The 15,838-nt window shown below is 29.7% G+C and overlaps 1 protein-coding gene across 13 annotated transcripts in view; it reads left to right on the plus strand.

Annotated features, from left to right (window-relative positions):
- Positions 1-14,405, plus strand: part of LOC134715750 (rho guanine nucleotide exchange factor 28-like) — a 137,832-nt gene extending 123,427 nt beyond the window's left edge. For all 13 annotated transcript variants that reach the window (XM_063578151.1, XM_063578155.1, XM_063578150.1 and 10 more), the window contains 13 exons: positions 652-900; positions 1,170-1,255; positions 1,767-1,965; positions 2,328-2,405; positions 2,842-2,951; positions 4,301-4,367; positions 4,787-4,966; positions 5,378-5,520; positions 6,868-7,035; positions 8,910-9,059; positions 9,786-9,902; positions 10,342-11,114; positions 11,748-14,405. In XM_063578151.1, coding sequence (XP_063434221.1) covers positions 652-900; positions 1,170-1,255; positions 1,767-1,965; positions 2,328-2,405; positions 2,842-2,951; positions 4,301-4,367; positions 4,787-4,966; positions 5,378-5,520; positions 6,868-7,035; positions 8,910-9,059; positions 9,786-9,902; positions 10,342-11,106 — 2,312 coding nt within the window. In that variant the 3' untranslated portion in view covers positions 11,107-11,114; positions 11,748-14,405. The remainder of the gene's footprint in view (positions 1-651; positions 901-1,169; positions 1,256-1,766; positions 1,966-2,327; positions 2,406-2,841; positions 2,952-4,300; positions 4,368-4,786; positions 4,967-5,377; positions 5,521-6,867; positions 7,036-8,909; positions 9,060-9,785; positions 9,903-10,341; positions 11,115-11,747) is intronic.
- Positions 14,406-15,838: the final 1,433 nt, after the last annotated feature.

A 15,838-nucleotide genomic window follows, 5' to 3' on the forward strand; every position in this document is an offset into this window, starting at 1 on the left:
GAGTTGTCTTCTGAAAAACTCACATTATAATGAATTTAATGTCAAACATTGGTAGTGCAAAGACAAGTTTGTTCACTTCATTGAATTGTATTCATAATAAAAGCTACATATATCATTGGGTTGTGTCTCTTTGACGCTTCCCCATTTCCATTCTCAATTTTATATGTGGTATGAAAAATGATTACTTGGCAAATAGATTTTTCGGTACTACCCCTTATGTACGGATTCCAGTAGGTAACTCCCCTTAGGTCACATGGTAACATTTAAAAAAATTGGCAGATCACTTTGGTTATTGAAAAGCAATTAAAACATTAAAACGGTTTTGAAAATTTTTAAAGGACACAGGTTCTTTTAAATGATTTGTCAGGCTGCAAGATTGCCCGCCATACCCCCTAAGGCTGCAGGTCATATGTGACCATGTTTTACTACAAATGAAGTGTATTCATAAGTATTTCAATATTGGTAATGTTCAAATCAATAGAAAATAGCAAGTCGTTAGATATTTTTTTTCTCAATTTGATTATAAAACAATGTTCACTTGCGTCTTTTAAATGAAGCCAAACATCTTTTTTTGGAAAGAGAATAATTGTTGGTTTTAATATATTTTGTTGAATTTGCATTCTTATTTACATTTTGTAATATTTTTTTCAGATAAGAAAGACCGAGAGTGTTTAAGTAAAGCCTTACAATTAAGTAAAGAGTTACTGCAAGGAATAGATGAACATGTTGATGCATACGAATTAAAACGAAGACTTTCAGAAATTTACCAAAAATTGGATTCAAAGTCTTTTGCAACATATAAAAACAGAAAATTTAAAAGATCAGATATATATGCTAACAATAGAAGTTTATTGTATGATGGGCAGGTCCACATGAGAAGTGCTAGAGGAAAACATACAGGTAAGATAAAGGGAGGCAATTAAGAATTATCTCCCTTTTATAAATGCAATAATTATTTTAAAATAATTTAATTTTAATTTTTTTCTTTGAAAGAAACAAAAATACTTTTAGACATTTAACCAATATTAATTATAATCATACATTTCTATTCCTATCTAAATATTTTCTTTTTCTAAAGATCTATTTTTATTAAGCATGTTGAATTCTATACTTGGTTTAGTTTTTTGTGTAGTATGGATACAAATAACAAAATGACTTTTATTTTGCAGAAGTAATATGTGTAGTTTTAACAGATCTTATATTTTTCCTGCAAGATGTCAATGGTAGATACAATTTTCATTCCCAAGATGACAAGGTATGTTTATAGAAAGAAAATATAGCAATAATAATTTATTTCCAGTGTAATTTGTGCATTTAAAAAACTAATTCTTTCAACAACTCACCTTATTTTGAAAATGTAAAATAATTAAACTCAACAAATTTTTGGGGTTAAATCATAGATTTTAGGAGTCTGCTGAGATATAATATATTTTACATTTTGGTAAGCAAGAGTATCAATTTACGACCTGAACTTGATATAACCCAAAGCTATAAACTGATAGTTCTACTGTCATTATGTCAGTAACAGCGAAACTATCAAACACTAAGCAAAAGGTCACCTTTTAAAGCAAGCACAAGATTGGCCCTGGACCATGTTTAAAGGGGATCAGTACTTACATATTTTCTGAAAAAAAAACAATAATTCTCTTTTCTCTCAGTACATCAGAGTAAACTTTATTCATTTCACAATTATCTTAACAACTTCCAAACATTACAAAAACTGCTGTATATTGTTTAGAAATTAAAATTGGTATTTTCTTTTTCAGTCCTGTGTAATACCTCTCTTTGAACTGCTGGTCAGGGAAAAGTGTGACACTAGAGATAGTCGTGGAATATACCTCATAAGTCATAACAAGAAAAATCCTGAGATGTACGAGATTGTGTGTAATACATCAACAGATAGACAGAAATGGATATCTATACTACAGAAAGCTGCAACTAACTGTCCCCCAGATTCTGCAGAAGGTAAGAGTTATCTCCCATGTTTATGCCCCCAACATAGCATAGGGGTGTTAAGGTTTACCCTAGTCCGTTCGTCATCCCAAAATGTGTTTCCATTCTCAAACTTTATCTTCATATTTAAGTTGAGATGCGATATGATTGCCAATGATACAACTATCAAAAAGAGTCCAAATGTATGGATGTTAATTTTAATCAAATAAAATCTTCAAAAGTTGGTCATGAAATTTTGAATGTTCTTTTTACTTGGGAATTAATGAATTAATTCTTCAGAGCACTTTGGAATTTTCTAAAGGTAAAAAAATAAAAAAAATTAACCTAAAATCAAAATTTGAATATTTTATATTAGAATTTATTAATGTTTTCAGTGGATGAGGAAGATAGTTTAAGAGAAGAACAAAGACGTCAAACAGAGTCAAGGTCAGCTAAGGTCAATGAAATCATAGGTAAGATTTTATAGATTATGAATAGGAAATTTAGAAAGTATATAAAAGGCTAAAAGGCTGTTTAACAAAGATTAGTATGTGCTTTAATACTGTCTTGTTCCAGATAAGTTTATTTCTAATTTTTTTACCCGTATTCTGATTAGCAGGATTTGTTGAACCTGGTTTCTTAATGATTATTTTGATTTGTTCACATCATGAACATACATGAAGTGTTTGCCACTGGACTTACATGCAACAGAGACCTCTCTGAGAGAAAAGTTTGTTAAAAAATTACAAAAAAAAGATAATAATTTTGACTAATTATGATTTGACAAAGGTAGGATTGTAATGTTCACTTAATTCTGAAATGCGTTCTTTAAAGTTTTGTTTTTATTTATAAGAATGATTTTTTTTTTTAAACTAGACAATAAAAGATATTCTTTGCTTTCGTTTTTAGAGCAGTTACATAAAAAAGATTACGATATCAAGCAGATTTGTGATGACAAAAATAGATTAATGGTAGAACTATTAGAAATATACAACAATAGAGAGGAAAATACATCTCGGGTAAGATTCAACAGTATAAAATGTTTGAATTTCTAATGAGGTATTGTAAACAAACCTGAAATTATACCAAATTGCCAATAGATAAATATTGATGTCCCTTTTTGAATGGCTGTATATATCATTATAAAATAAAAGAATTGCTCTGCTTTTGTATTGCATGTGGATTTTTAGAGGTTATAAGGGGACAGGATCCATATTTCAAGTCCTTTTGTGTAAGTTGAAAACCTTTGGAATTTAAAAAAAAGATAAATGTAAAATTTTCTTAATTAGTAAAAATGTTTAACCAATGCTGTTACAGGAATAATGTATTATAGTCCAGTCAAACTAAGATTTAACCTCAAACTAATTGCAACAGAAAATGTGTTAGTTTAAATCTATAGCATTATGCCCTTTATATACACAGAAAAAAGTCCCATAAAATCTAACTTGAGGAAAACTCAAAATCAGCACTTTTAATTTCCTATGGAAATTAACATTGGAAGGGGAGATTACTCTTACAAAAATGAGTCTTTTTTGGTAATTTTTTTGTTGTTTTTCTTGAAATGTATGTACAGTGTGATACTTTGGTGGGATTATAAGTTTGTAATTGACTGAAATATGTTATCTTCTGCTCATGAAATGTACAAAACCAAAATGGTATGGTTAGTTTTATTTTTTTCATGCATTTTTATTGAAGAATTTGCAAATTTGAAGCTATGTAACCATTTTGAAAAAATAATGTAAAAATTTGATAATGTTTATATCTGTATATTATATTATTTCAGCAACTTACTTATCTAAAGAATTTTTAAACAACAAAAAGAAGAATACATGCTTAATCATTTTTATTAAATTTGAGATTCTTTACCTTGACATGTTGAAAAATTCAATAAATGGTCAACTAACGAATTACGAAATCTAGATTATAGCTTGATATAATATATGAAAACACCTTAAGAGTTGTTTATTATACTGTAAAGACCGCTAAAAAATCAAGAATTAATACATTCTGATGAATAGAAGCGGTAAAGTTATAATTTTGTATCAATTTTTATTGATATTTCTGCCTTTTTTGCAAGAGTTATCTCCCTTTTCAATGCAAATCTCTATAGGAATTATAAATGGTTATTTTTTAGTCTTCCTCAAATAAGATTTTATGGGACTTTTTTCTGTGTATATTTGGGGTATAATGCTAAAGATTAAAACTTAAAAATCTTCTGTTGCAATTACTTCAAGGTTAGGGTCAAATGTATGCTAGATTGACTGGACTATTATTAAATATAATCAATTGTCTGCACAGATAATGTGCAGATGTTTTAAAAATATTTGAAAATTTGAAACAAATATGATATTTGAATTCTTGTTTACAGAGACCTGGTTCAATGGAAGATGAAGGCACTGAACATATGGAAGCACTGCAGGCAGCACTTCAAGAAGGTAAGCAAGAGTTATCTTTCTTTAGTTGTATTGATATTATTGTAAAGATTGGCCTTTGTAGAAAATATTTCATTACTATAATTTAATTACTTTTAATGAAAACTTATTTGAATGCATAAAAAAAATAATGCTTTGATATTAGATTGACAAAAGATTTTAAAGTAACCCACCTGTCATTAAACAAACCAAAGACTATTTTGTACTTTTATACCTGTATTAAAGGTATCTACTACAAACAAACAAACATTTCTTTGTTATTGTTACATTTTTGTGGTTTGTGCAATGATCAAAATTGAAATGAAATTAAAAGTTTGTACTAGTATTCTCAGTTTCAATAACTGCATATAACAAGGTTGTACTTGTTTTCACATTTTGAACGTTTTTTATTATTTATTAAAAGTTTGTTCTTGTTTTCTCAGTTTCAGTGACTGCATCCCATTTAACCACAATACTACAAGGAAACAATGGCAATGGTTCTCAGCTAAGTCGTCATGTTAGTAGTGTGGGGGAACATTTCAGTAACTCATACTCAGTACCACCAGTGCCAAAAAGGGCTGAGACATTTGCAGGATTTGATAGTCAGTTTGAGGTGCCAAAAGGTAATTACAATGTCTTCATTACATAAAAAATAACAAAAAGTTAATTTTGAACAGAAAAAAATCAGTGTAAAAGATGGAGTATGTTGAATTGATAATCTTTCATTAACTATTTTTTTGTTGTCATTTTGTCCTTGGTTGAGTCTGGTAGTAATTTCATTATAGACAGTAAATATAAACAGCTGTTTGGTTTATTTCCTTACAGAGTTAATGAACCATTTCAAAATGGTGTTGTATTATAGAATCTTCAATGTTTTGATTGATCCAACCCTCATTAACAAGGTTGCTGACACTGTTCACATAACTTTACAGGAAAAATTTAGGGGGCTGAAAGTGGGAGCATATCATACACAAAAGTGTACTATACACAGCCAAATACTGTAGTTTCATGACAAATGTGTTGTTCTTTTACAGCTTTATTACCAAAGAAGAAGCAAATCTCAGAGGCTGAAGAACTTGAAGGTCAAACTTCAAGTAGTTTACAAAACTTAGATAGGGCAGTAGATAGTGACTCAGAGTTATCTCAACTTGCTGATGTTTCTATGGCATCATATAAGGTTAGTACCATAGAAAAAAGACTTCAGAGTAAAAATGCAATGCAACAGTAAATAGGGACTTATTTATTTCAACTTTAATACTATTTTATCCATGACATTAGTCATTATATATTAGTACCATGTCTGAATTTGAAAGTAAGATGTGTTCCCATTTAAGAAATGCTACTAATAAAATATTATGGGCCCTCATATAAAGGTGTTGTTCACAAATTCATCCCAATGCAGCTTTCTGTAGTATAGATATCCATTTACATTGGGAGCTATTGTTTTTGTATTAAAATGGGATACTGATAGTTTTTCTTCCACATTACTTAAAATTCTGTGGTGATCCATGAAATAAGAATATCATGAAAAGGGATCGAAAACCACATATCAAAAAGATAATAGAAAAAGGGTGTATTGTACTCTTTCATAACTGAACTTTGACAGTCAGTAGATCTATTATGTTGGCCGTGCAGAACAAAGATAGAAAACTTACAATCAGTGTAAAACTATAAATAATACGTTGTATACAATTATATTCTGAAAAAGATGCTCTATTATGTTGGTCGTGCAGAACAAAGATAGAAAACGTACAATCAGTGTAAAACTATAAATAATACGTTGTATGCAATTATATTCTGAAATAGATCTAAGGAAACAGTGTTATCAATGATAATACAGACGAATGTGTTCTAAAAAGTAAACAGACAATATCTCTGACATAATCTTTAATCTTCAAGGTGTATGCTACCAAGGGGAGATAAGATACAATATGTGCTATCATTGCAGTAAATTTAATATCATGAGTCATAGAAACAAATATTCTTTATGTTTTTGCAATATCAGCAGAATTAATGGGAATAATTCTTATCAGGAGTTTGATACTTGTAGATTTATTTTTTATAGCATTTTTATCAAAAACAAATGTATTTAGCCACTGATGTGCATAATTGACCTTTATTTGTTTTATATAACAATAAACATATTTTAGAGGAAGCACTTGAGATATTGATATCAAATCACTTTCAAGTAGTTTGACATTATAATAAGGTCAATTTATATGATTTTCTCATTTGATAATGCTGTATTGCTTGTATGAAGTATGATTAGTATAAAAATAAGAAGATGTAGTATGATTGCAAATGGTGCATCTATCCTACAAAGTTCAAATGCCATGGATGTTATCAATAACAGGCAACCATACAGCCTTCAACAAACAGGAAAACCAATTTTGTATTGTTGGGTATTAAAGAATATGTTAAATCCTTATTAAACTTATATATTGTAAATTTTATGTTATTATTTTCACTATAAAATATTGTTTACACTAAAATATCATTCTAATGAAACTGTTCCCACTTTCAGCATATTGAACATGATGACTCTATGGACAGTAGCAAAGTGTATGATAGATACAGTAGTGATACTGGTTCCTATGGTGATATGTCTGGTTCCTCTACATATTCAACGTGGGTGTCAGGTGACCATGTCCACTCAATAGCCCAGCTCTCAAGATCTCTTCAAAGCATTGTAGTAAGTTTGATAGTCCTATTAACATGAAGAAATTTTTCACCTTCTTTAAGAAGAGTTCAGTAAGATTGTGAAGAATATTTCCATCACAAAAGGGGGATAAAAAAAACTTTAAAAAAGACGTTATTAACTTGCCAAAGGACAATATTCTGTAATGATTGTTTTTATATTGCCCATTATTTAGCTACAAATTATAACATTAAACCGTTTAACATATCTAATACATTTCTTCACAAAAATTACAAAGGTATCAATGATGACCTTCTAGACACATTGCGATATGACTTGGCCTCGGAATATTTACTGAAATGGGGACTCTGCAGAGTCTAACCAAGTCAAGTCAATATTCTTTACAAAAGTTAGAATAACTATCTAAATTTTGCATCTTTGTATTGATAAGACTCTTATTGAATTTGAGGTGGTAATTGATTTTCCTTTGTTTGATAATTAGTCAGTTGACAATCTTGTAAAATTTCTTTACATGAACCCTTATGATTATGGGGAGAATGATTGATTAATTGTTGATTGCTTTATGCCACATTAGTACCAAGAGAGCAATCACGGAAATTTTAGTGACAATTGAAAAGCTGTGAGGTTGATTTTTGTTTTGATAAGGTTGAGTTAGTTAATTTTATGATCCTTTGTTCAGAGATGCAAAAGAAAGTCGTGTTTCAAACTGACATGTATAGGTTTTCATTTGTACTTTTAGACCAAAGTGCAATGGCCAATCAGTGCAAATTATTACAAGCTTATTGTATTACTATTTGATAAGATTGTATCTCTCTGGGTCTCACCCTGTGCAAATCTATTGCTTTAAAATATGACTGACATGCTTGTCTGATAACATTCAATATTCCACTAGGTAATACCTGATCTGATTGATGTTTAACATACATGGACAGTTTTCATTCATAAATTCCGTGTATTGCTTATTTTATTACGTAACTTTGAAGCATATCAATTCAATCAAGGTTAAATTGTCAGTGTAAATTAGACGAGTGAAAATTATTGTTATTTTCTCGTAAAATTTCAAGTATGGCTAAGTTTGCGAAATTTCTTATTTATTCATCCCTAAGTAACACATAAATTATAAATATATGAGGAATTAGAAACCACAATAGAATAGAAAAAGGACATTTATTCATCTGGAATGATTAGAATTATGAAAGATAGATGGCACATGGTACATAAATCTAACATTATCAGATGGATTTCATACCTGGTAAATTACATAATCTGATATTTTCGTGTCAAAACGTGAGAAGTGCACCAACATAAATTAGTACAAGGATACCTTTAAGACACAGTTATAATTTTTATGATCTTGTTTAGAATGAAGGCTCAATATGAAAAAGAAGATTTTATCAATTTTATCTTGATTTTGAATCTTTTAAAAGTATATTAAAGACTTGTCTGTTAATAGATAAAGTGTCTTTCAAGTCCATATCAATTAACCCAGAAAATATTATTTATAGACATACATTTGATGTTTATAGTAATCTATGAACTATTGTCATGTTCATTCGTGCTCTTAAAGTACATTTGTAACTTATATTGCGTTTTGTCAGGCCATTTTATCTAGACTTTTGTTTGGTCATTTTATTCCTTTTGTATTCAGAATCATAAGTACTTTTGTCATGAAAATTAGTTATTAAAGTACATGAACATATACAGATAGTATGCCACCAAGTCAATACGGGCAATATTAGGAGAAAAAATGATGCAAAGCCCTGAAAACCATAAAAAAAAATAATAAAAAAAAAATTTAAAAAAAATTCTATTAGACACATCTCATAATTTTATTCTCAATTTACACATTTTAAAATTTAATTGGCAGATTGCAGTAGTAATTCATCTTTTTATCTTTTATTTTTAAGCATTTGACAGAAAAACAAGTGACAGCAGTAGAGAGTCTGAGGGCACAACTGGCTGAGGCAAACGAAAAAATCAATAATTTATCAGCGGAGGTTCACGATAGAAAAGGAGGACTGAGACATAATCAACTAGAGGAACTTCGTAACTTACAGGTGGGTACACTTTGTTTGAGGATGTCAATTGTCAATCATGGCATAAGGGAAAATGGGGGTTCCTGGATTGCATATTTTTCGATGAAATTTATTCAGTCTTTCTTTGTTCAATTTGAAATTCCTACATGTTTTCTAAAACCATAAGATCTTAAGATTTCTACATGAAATTAGTAGATATACTGAGAGGATCAATACAAAAAATGTGAACACCCAAAGCTAAGTCTAAATGTAGTTTAACATTACAAAATCTACTTGACAACTGTTTTTTATCATTTCATTTCATTTAAACACACTTTTGTAGTTGTTGTAGACTTTGGTCCCTCAAGGCAAAGATTTTATCTTTTCACAAATAATCTCCAAAAAGGTTAATGTTGGAGTCTTTTTTAGAGTTACATAATGAATCTATTAGCTCTTTCTTTTATAAGCTAACAGTAATACATGTCCATCACTTGTTGTTGTGGTTGACATTGTAATTGAACATGGGGATAAAGCTATCACTGGTTTATGCTCAGGTATATGTCTTAAAATTGGTTTGAATTATTAGTTAGTATAAGACATCAAATTTGATTCATTTTGCTTTCAAATTTCAATTGTTCTTGAATTTTCATGAAATATAAAAAAAAAAAAAAAGTTTTCTACAAAAATAAATAAAATGTATCTGGAAGTTATCAATGGATTTTCAAAAGGATCTTTATCAGTGCTTATTTTTTATTTGTTTCACTTCAGGAAGAGGTAAGGAGAGACAGACAGAAACTTGAAAAAGAAAAGGAGAGAGAAAGAATGGTGATAGAACATGAAAGAACAAGTATTGAGGAAGAAAGGAAGGAGCTTGAAAAGAAAGAAGTAAGTTTGAGTTCCCTTTAAAACGAAAATAAAAATAGATAAACAAATGAGGAAAAAGGAAATATTTGTTTTATGTTAATTTAAAAGAATCATTAGCGCATATTACACTGTATGAGTGGTATTTGGGGACTTTTGAGAGAGAAAAATCAAAGTTATAAATACTATGGATGGAGGATAACTTGCATTTTCATTGATATCTAATTTCATAGTTTTGCCAAAGTCTGCTTACAACCCTATGGAAAATGTTTGAGTCGTTCAGAATTTTTTTTTAACTTTATTTCATCTGTACACATAAAACTCACAAAAATTAGCATCTAAGTAAAAAGCTTAATGCTAGCATATATTATTTTTTTCAGAACCAAAGGTTTTTGATACTTTTGAAAATTTTGACATTCGTCTTTTTATATGGTTCTTTAATGTATTTATCTTATTCTTACAGTCTGAACTTCAAAATCATAGAGATGACTTGAAGAGGAAGAAAGAAATGTTACAAAGGCAGCAAGACTTGTGGGAGGAAGCACATCAAATGTCGAAAACTAATAGTTCCCCTGGAATGACAAATAATGATGTAGAAACTCGACCAGATAAGGGTCGAAGTTCACCTGCAAATTTAGAAAATAACAATTCTCATCGGAGATCAGCCTCAGCAGATTTTTGTCAAATGATTGAAAATGACATGGAAAACTTACGACAAGGACATTTAAAGACAAGTAGACGTGGAACAGATGTTTCAAGATCAGATTCGAGAGCATCTATTCCAAATTCTAGTTTTACATCAAATAAAATGAACTTGCCTATTCATTTAATTAGTGCTAAGAATGAACAAAAAGTGAACCCCATTAATCCACAGCAGATTCCCACAAAATTATTATCAGGACAAAGTTCAGCGTCGTCTTTATCGCATAAACTGCCATATAAACTGGCGAGTAGTAATAGTGCTAGTTCCCTGCCCTCTCAGGGATCCAGTAGTCAATTACCCACAAACGCCAGTAGTTCTAGTCTGAACCAAAAATCTTATACCTCAAATCGTGGAAATACAAAACAGCCAGGGGCACCATCACAGTTGATGGGGGTGATGAAACTGGCTCAGCCTGGTGGCGCCAAACCAAAATCTCCAGGTTCTAATATGTCGTCAGATGGAAAACAAGGATCTCCAAAACCAGACCAAAAAGGAAATAAATCAGATGGGGTCATATACTTTTAACATGAATGGTAAGATATATTTTATTATGCCTCTGAACTTGAAGTAAGCAACAATTAATCATCTTTATTAGCTGTCTCTGTTGTTGTAGGGTTGAAGTTCATTTAGGAATCTTTCAATTTCTTACAGATTTCACAAATAAAAATCCCTTTAGCATCAATTATAATTGGACATGTACATGGCATATATTAGATTTTATTGTTTTTGTATTGCCTGCTTCAAATGTTTATCAGATATAATGGAAGGGTTCATATGATCTTGACCTTAACTACATTTTGTGAGAAAAATTTGGTTGATTATATAGGGAATCATTGAAGCATGACTGGAGCAGTCCCTCTCTTAGGTTAGTCAGCGGGCCCCCCTTATGAAAAGTTCTGGATCCGCCACTGAAAATGCTAAAGATACCAGAGAGATGTTCAAACTTAGGTGAAGAAAAACTTGACATCGACAGGGATAAAAAGGAAACCAAACAGACAAATAAAATTACACAAAACACGACATAGAAAACTAAAGACTGTGCAGCACAAAACCCACCAAAAACTGGGTATGATAGACACTCTTTCAACATTGAATTTATTTTCTATTTAATCTTATTTTAAAAAATAATGGACACTGTTGTTTTATGTATTTTTGTCTATTTTCAGAATTGTGTGGAATAGTAAATAAAGCAGCATAAGAAACAGGGATGCAGAGCAGTTTAACTGACTCATGTTAGATATGTATTGGCTTGTTGAGGAACATGTGATATTAGACATAACTATATTATGTTATGTCGGACCCGAATGTGACTAAAGTCTGCTAACCAATTATGGAGTGAAGTAGCAGACGACAAAATATGTTAATCTCAAACTTAAATCATGCTGGACATGATTTTGCTGTTTGTGTTCACTGATATTGACTTAAACAGCATTTATTTTACATCATTGTGATGATTTGATCATGTAACCATAGTAACCATCTAAGGGAGGTAATGTAGAGGTTTTATGTGCCATATATATATTTTCAATTTTGTTTCAAAAATGAAAAAGTTTGTTTGGTTTTTTTAAGTAAGCAACTTTTAATCAGTAGGATTGTAAAAATATGTTAAAATTATCAATAGTTTTCTTGTCTGTTTACTTCAAACATCATATTGTACAAGCTAGATGTTTGTAAATGTAGAAACCAATTGTAAATTTTCAGTTTAATAATTTTGGATTTTTATTTTTATAATCACAATTAGAGAGTTTTTTCTTGGAATAAAATGGAAAAAAAATAAAATAAAATAATATTTTGAGAAAAAAATAGTTTCACAAATATATAGATATATATATATATTTTGATGAGTCTATGAAATATGATTTTTAGAGGAGAAATAGAAGAATGAAAGGTTTTTTTTTTAAAAGTCAAATTTTATGACAGTTATTGGATTGTTAATTTTTTTATAAAAACTTTGTAGCAACTGGTTTGCACATTGTTTTATTGTAAGTACATTAGGCATTTAACCAATGAAACAGAAATATCGCACTGAATTTACTAAATCTCATGTAAAAATTGTTCAAATTAAACAAGGACATAAAATTTCCCAGCATGCATTTTGTTGACAATTTGTCAGCCTTATGGCTAATTTTCTATCAGATATGTTTATAAAGTCAGGTGATAAACTGATAAAAAATTGGGTTAATTCCAGATTTGACATTCCTACACATGAAGTAAAAAAAAAATGTTTTTATGGTTTTGTTTTTTATAGAAATTTTGGATGTGCAGCAATGTTTATTTGTTTTGAACAGTAGATTTTTTGATACATTTAATTTCAGTGTTGATTGTTAATATAAAAGTGCTAATTCACTAAATGTTGTTGCAGGAGTTAATCAAATTTGATTGGATGATTTGTTCTCGGGTACTACTTTTCATAAACATTCCATTTTTCATGTTTTGCTCTCATCTTCATTTTTCATATTTTTTAGGGTTACACATGAAATTCAATTTGGAACCAAGAATGAATTAAAAAAACATGCTTTTCAATAATTTTCTTTAAACTAAAATAGATATTTTATGAACCTCGTTTTTTTTATTGTAAGGTACCCGAGAATTAGCCAATACAAAACCAGATTTAGAAAATCAATTGTCACAGGAAAAAATCGTAAGGCAAAATAACCTCTAAAGTAGACGAGGATTGAATTTAAATTCCAAGGATTGAATCATGTTTCTGATTTTCTATGTACATTGTAGGACATAGATTTATTTATTTTTTTCTGAAAAAAAAATGGCCAAAAATATTTATAGGAATCATGAGAAAGTGTTTTTGCTAGATCGAAGTGTACAAAGTATCAGGGATAACATTTCATTTGTAGGTCAATATTTGTATAAAATTGTATATTTTTGATAAATCAGTATCTCCTCTAAAACATCCATGAAAGATGCTTAAAACATCAAGATATATAATACTGATACTGTGCAATGTAGAAAGGCTTATTAATTACCAAACTTTACATGTATGTAAATACTCAAAACTACCAGAAGTAATTCACCATTTTAGAATCTATTGCATTCTGGGTAAGATTTTCAAAAGATTACACCAAAACATTGTGATTGGCTAATAACATGCTAAACAATAGAATTTCAACCAACGAGGTGTGATTTTGGAATATAAATGAAGAAATTACCCATAATCCTTTAGATTTTGAATTGACTAATTGTTCAAGGAGACAAAGAAATTCATCTTCTGTAAACAAGATAACAGATTGATAAACCATTGAGATAGAAGAAAGGTAATTTACCAAACTGAAAAATTCAGAAGAAAATTAAGAGAGAATTTTTGAAATTTTTTAAACATATTGTTTAATATTATTTAGTTTGACTTACTAATAAGAGAAATATACATGAAAAGTATATCAGTTAAATAATATGACTTTAATATGTGTTAATTTTTTTTTTATAGTAAAAATGTTCATATCATCTAAGTTAATAGATATTACTTAATTTATTACTATAGCAATAAAAGCATTATTGTTTATTATTTATTGATTGAGGATTATTACGAAATAATCCGAGTAAATATATGAGTAATTTGTATTTTTCGAAATAAGAGCAATTTATGAATTTGCTCTAATTATTTGGTGTAAATCACTAAATATGGACTTGTAAATCTAAATGTCCAGATCAATGATCTTGATTGTTAATGGTGTAAATACCTGATATTAACCACTTTCGTGACCCTGATTTCTGGGTTGATTAATTAACATTGTTATTTTCTCATGATAACTTTATACATTTTATTATTAAATGATTAAAAATATTGGTTTTTAGTAAAGGTGAAGAAACAATTATGTCTTCTTTTTTTTTCTTTGTTGAAATGTTTCATTCACTTACAATTCATACCCTTGATTTAACAGACTTCTGGCCTTGCGGTAATAAAACTTTCAAGTCAGTTTTTGTATTCGTACTCCAAAATCACCCAATCAAAATACTGGATTTCATGTTTTGAGCATGATTTTTGTGCTCCGAGCACTGAGCAAAGTTTTGTGAATTCAACCCCTGAACTAATGCAAGCAGAACAGAACCAATGAATGCCTTCAAAATAAAATCAGAGCTACTAGTTCAAACAAAATTCAATTTCAGTCAACCCTCACACAGTATATAGATATAAGGAGTGTAGGATTGGCAATGAGAGACTCTCAACCAAAGGTGAAGGATGTTAAGTACTAAAGGTCATTATAAAGCTTTTAACATGAGCAAAACACATGCTACTAATAGTAAGCTATAAAAGCCAAGCATAACAAAATATGAAACAACTGAAAAGAGAATATTAAGCCTGATTTGAGATAATAACAGTCCAGCATCAATTATTCAAATGTTGATTTAAGGGACAGTTCCAAAATTTGACCACAAGAAAATAAGATGTGGTATGACTGCCAATGAGACAACTTGGTGCAAGCAAATGAAAGCTGTTGATTGCACCCATGTTTTATGGTGCACTAGACCTCATACATGTGACAATTTTAGTTCCTTTTCCTAGTTACAGATGATTTTGTATTGTTACATTCCACAAACAAACAAATTGTTCTCATCAAGAGATATAAGTGTTTTTGTATGTTATACCATACTTTTGCACCTGTAAACTTATATTTCTAATCTAACAGAATGTTAATGTTGGATACAAAACACCATTGAGTTTTATGGGTGCAGACATTTTATGAATAATATGGCATTTGGAATAATGAGAATCAATTTATCTGAATGAGTTTTGTATCTATAACTGATATTTTTATGCCCCCTCGGTAGGTCACTGTAGTGGAGGGGGCATTAAGTTTTACTCTTGTCCGTCTGTACATCTGTTTGTCCATCTATACATAGGTCTTAAAGTTGGTTTCCATTCTCTAACTTTAGTTTGCCTCAACCAAATGTTATGAAACTTATACACAATGCTTATTACCACAAAACACAGATCGAGTTTGAAGTCTGGTTGAGTTGCTTTTACCTTTCTAGAGTTATGTTCCTTTACAAATGGAAAAATTGCTGCATTTTTCGTTATAGTTCTTTAGACTTAGTTTGCCTCAACCAAATGTTATTAGAATTATACACAATGCTGATTACCACAAAACACAGAACAAGTTTGAATGTCTAAGATCAAGTACACATTTAGGTAGTGTCACCTTTACAGTTCTTGAGTTACATACCCCTAAACATTATGATTATCTGCAAGTGGGGGCATCATCTGTTTCCCATTAACATGTGACATTCCTTATTTATTTTTTTA

Source organism: Mytilus trossulus, chromosome 4 (genome assembly GCF_036588685.1).
Source record: "Mytilus trossulus isolate FHL-02 chromosome 4, PNRI_Mtr1.1.1.hap1, whole genome shotgun sequence".
Classification (NCBI taxonomy): domain Eukaryota; kingdom Metazoa; phylum Mollusca; class Bivalvia; order Mytilida; family Mytilidae; genus Mytilus; species Mytilus trossulus.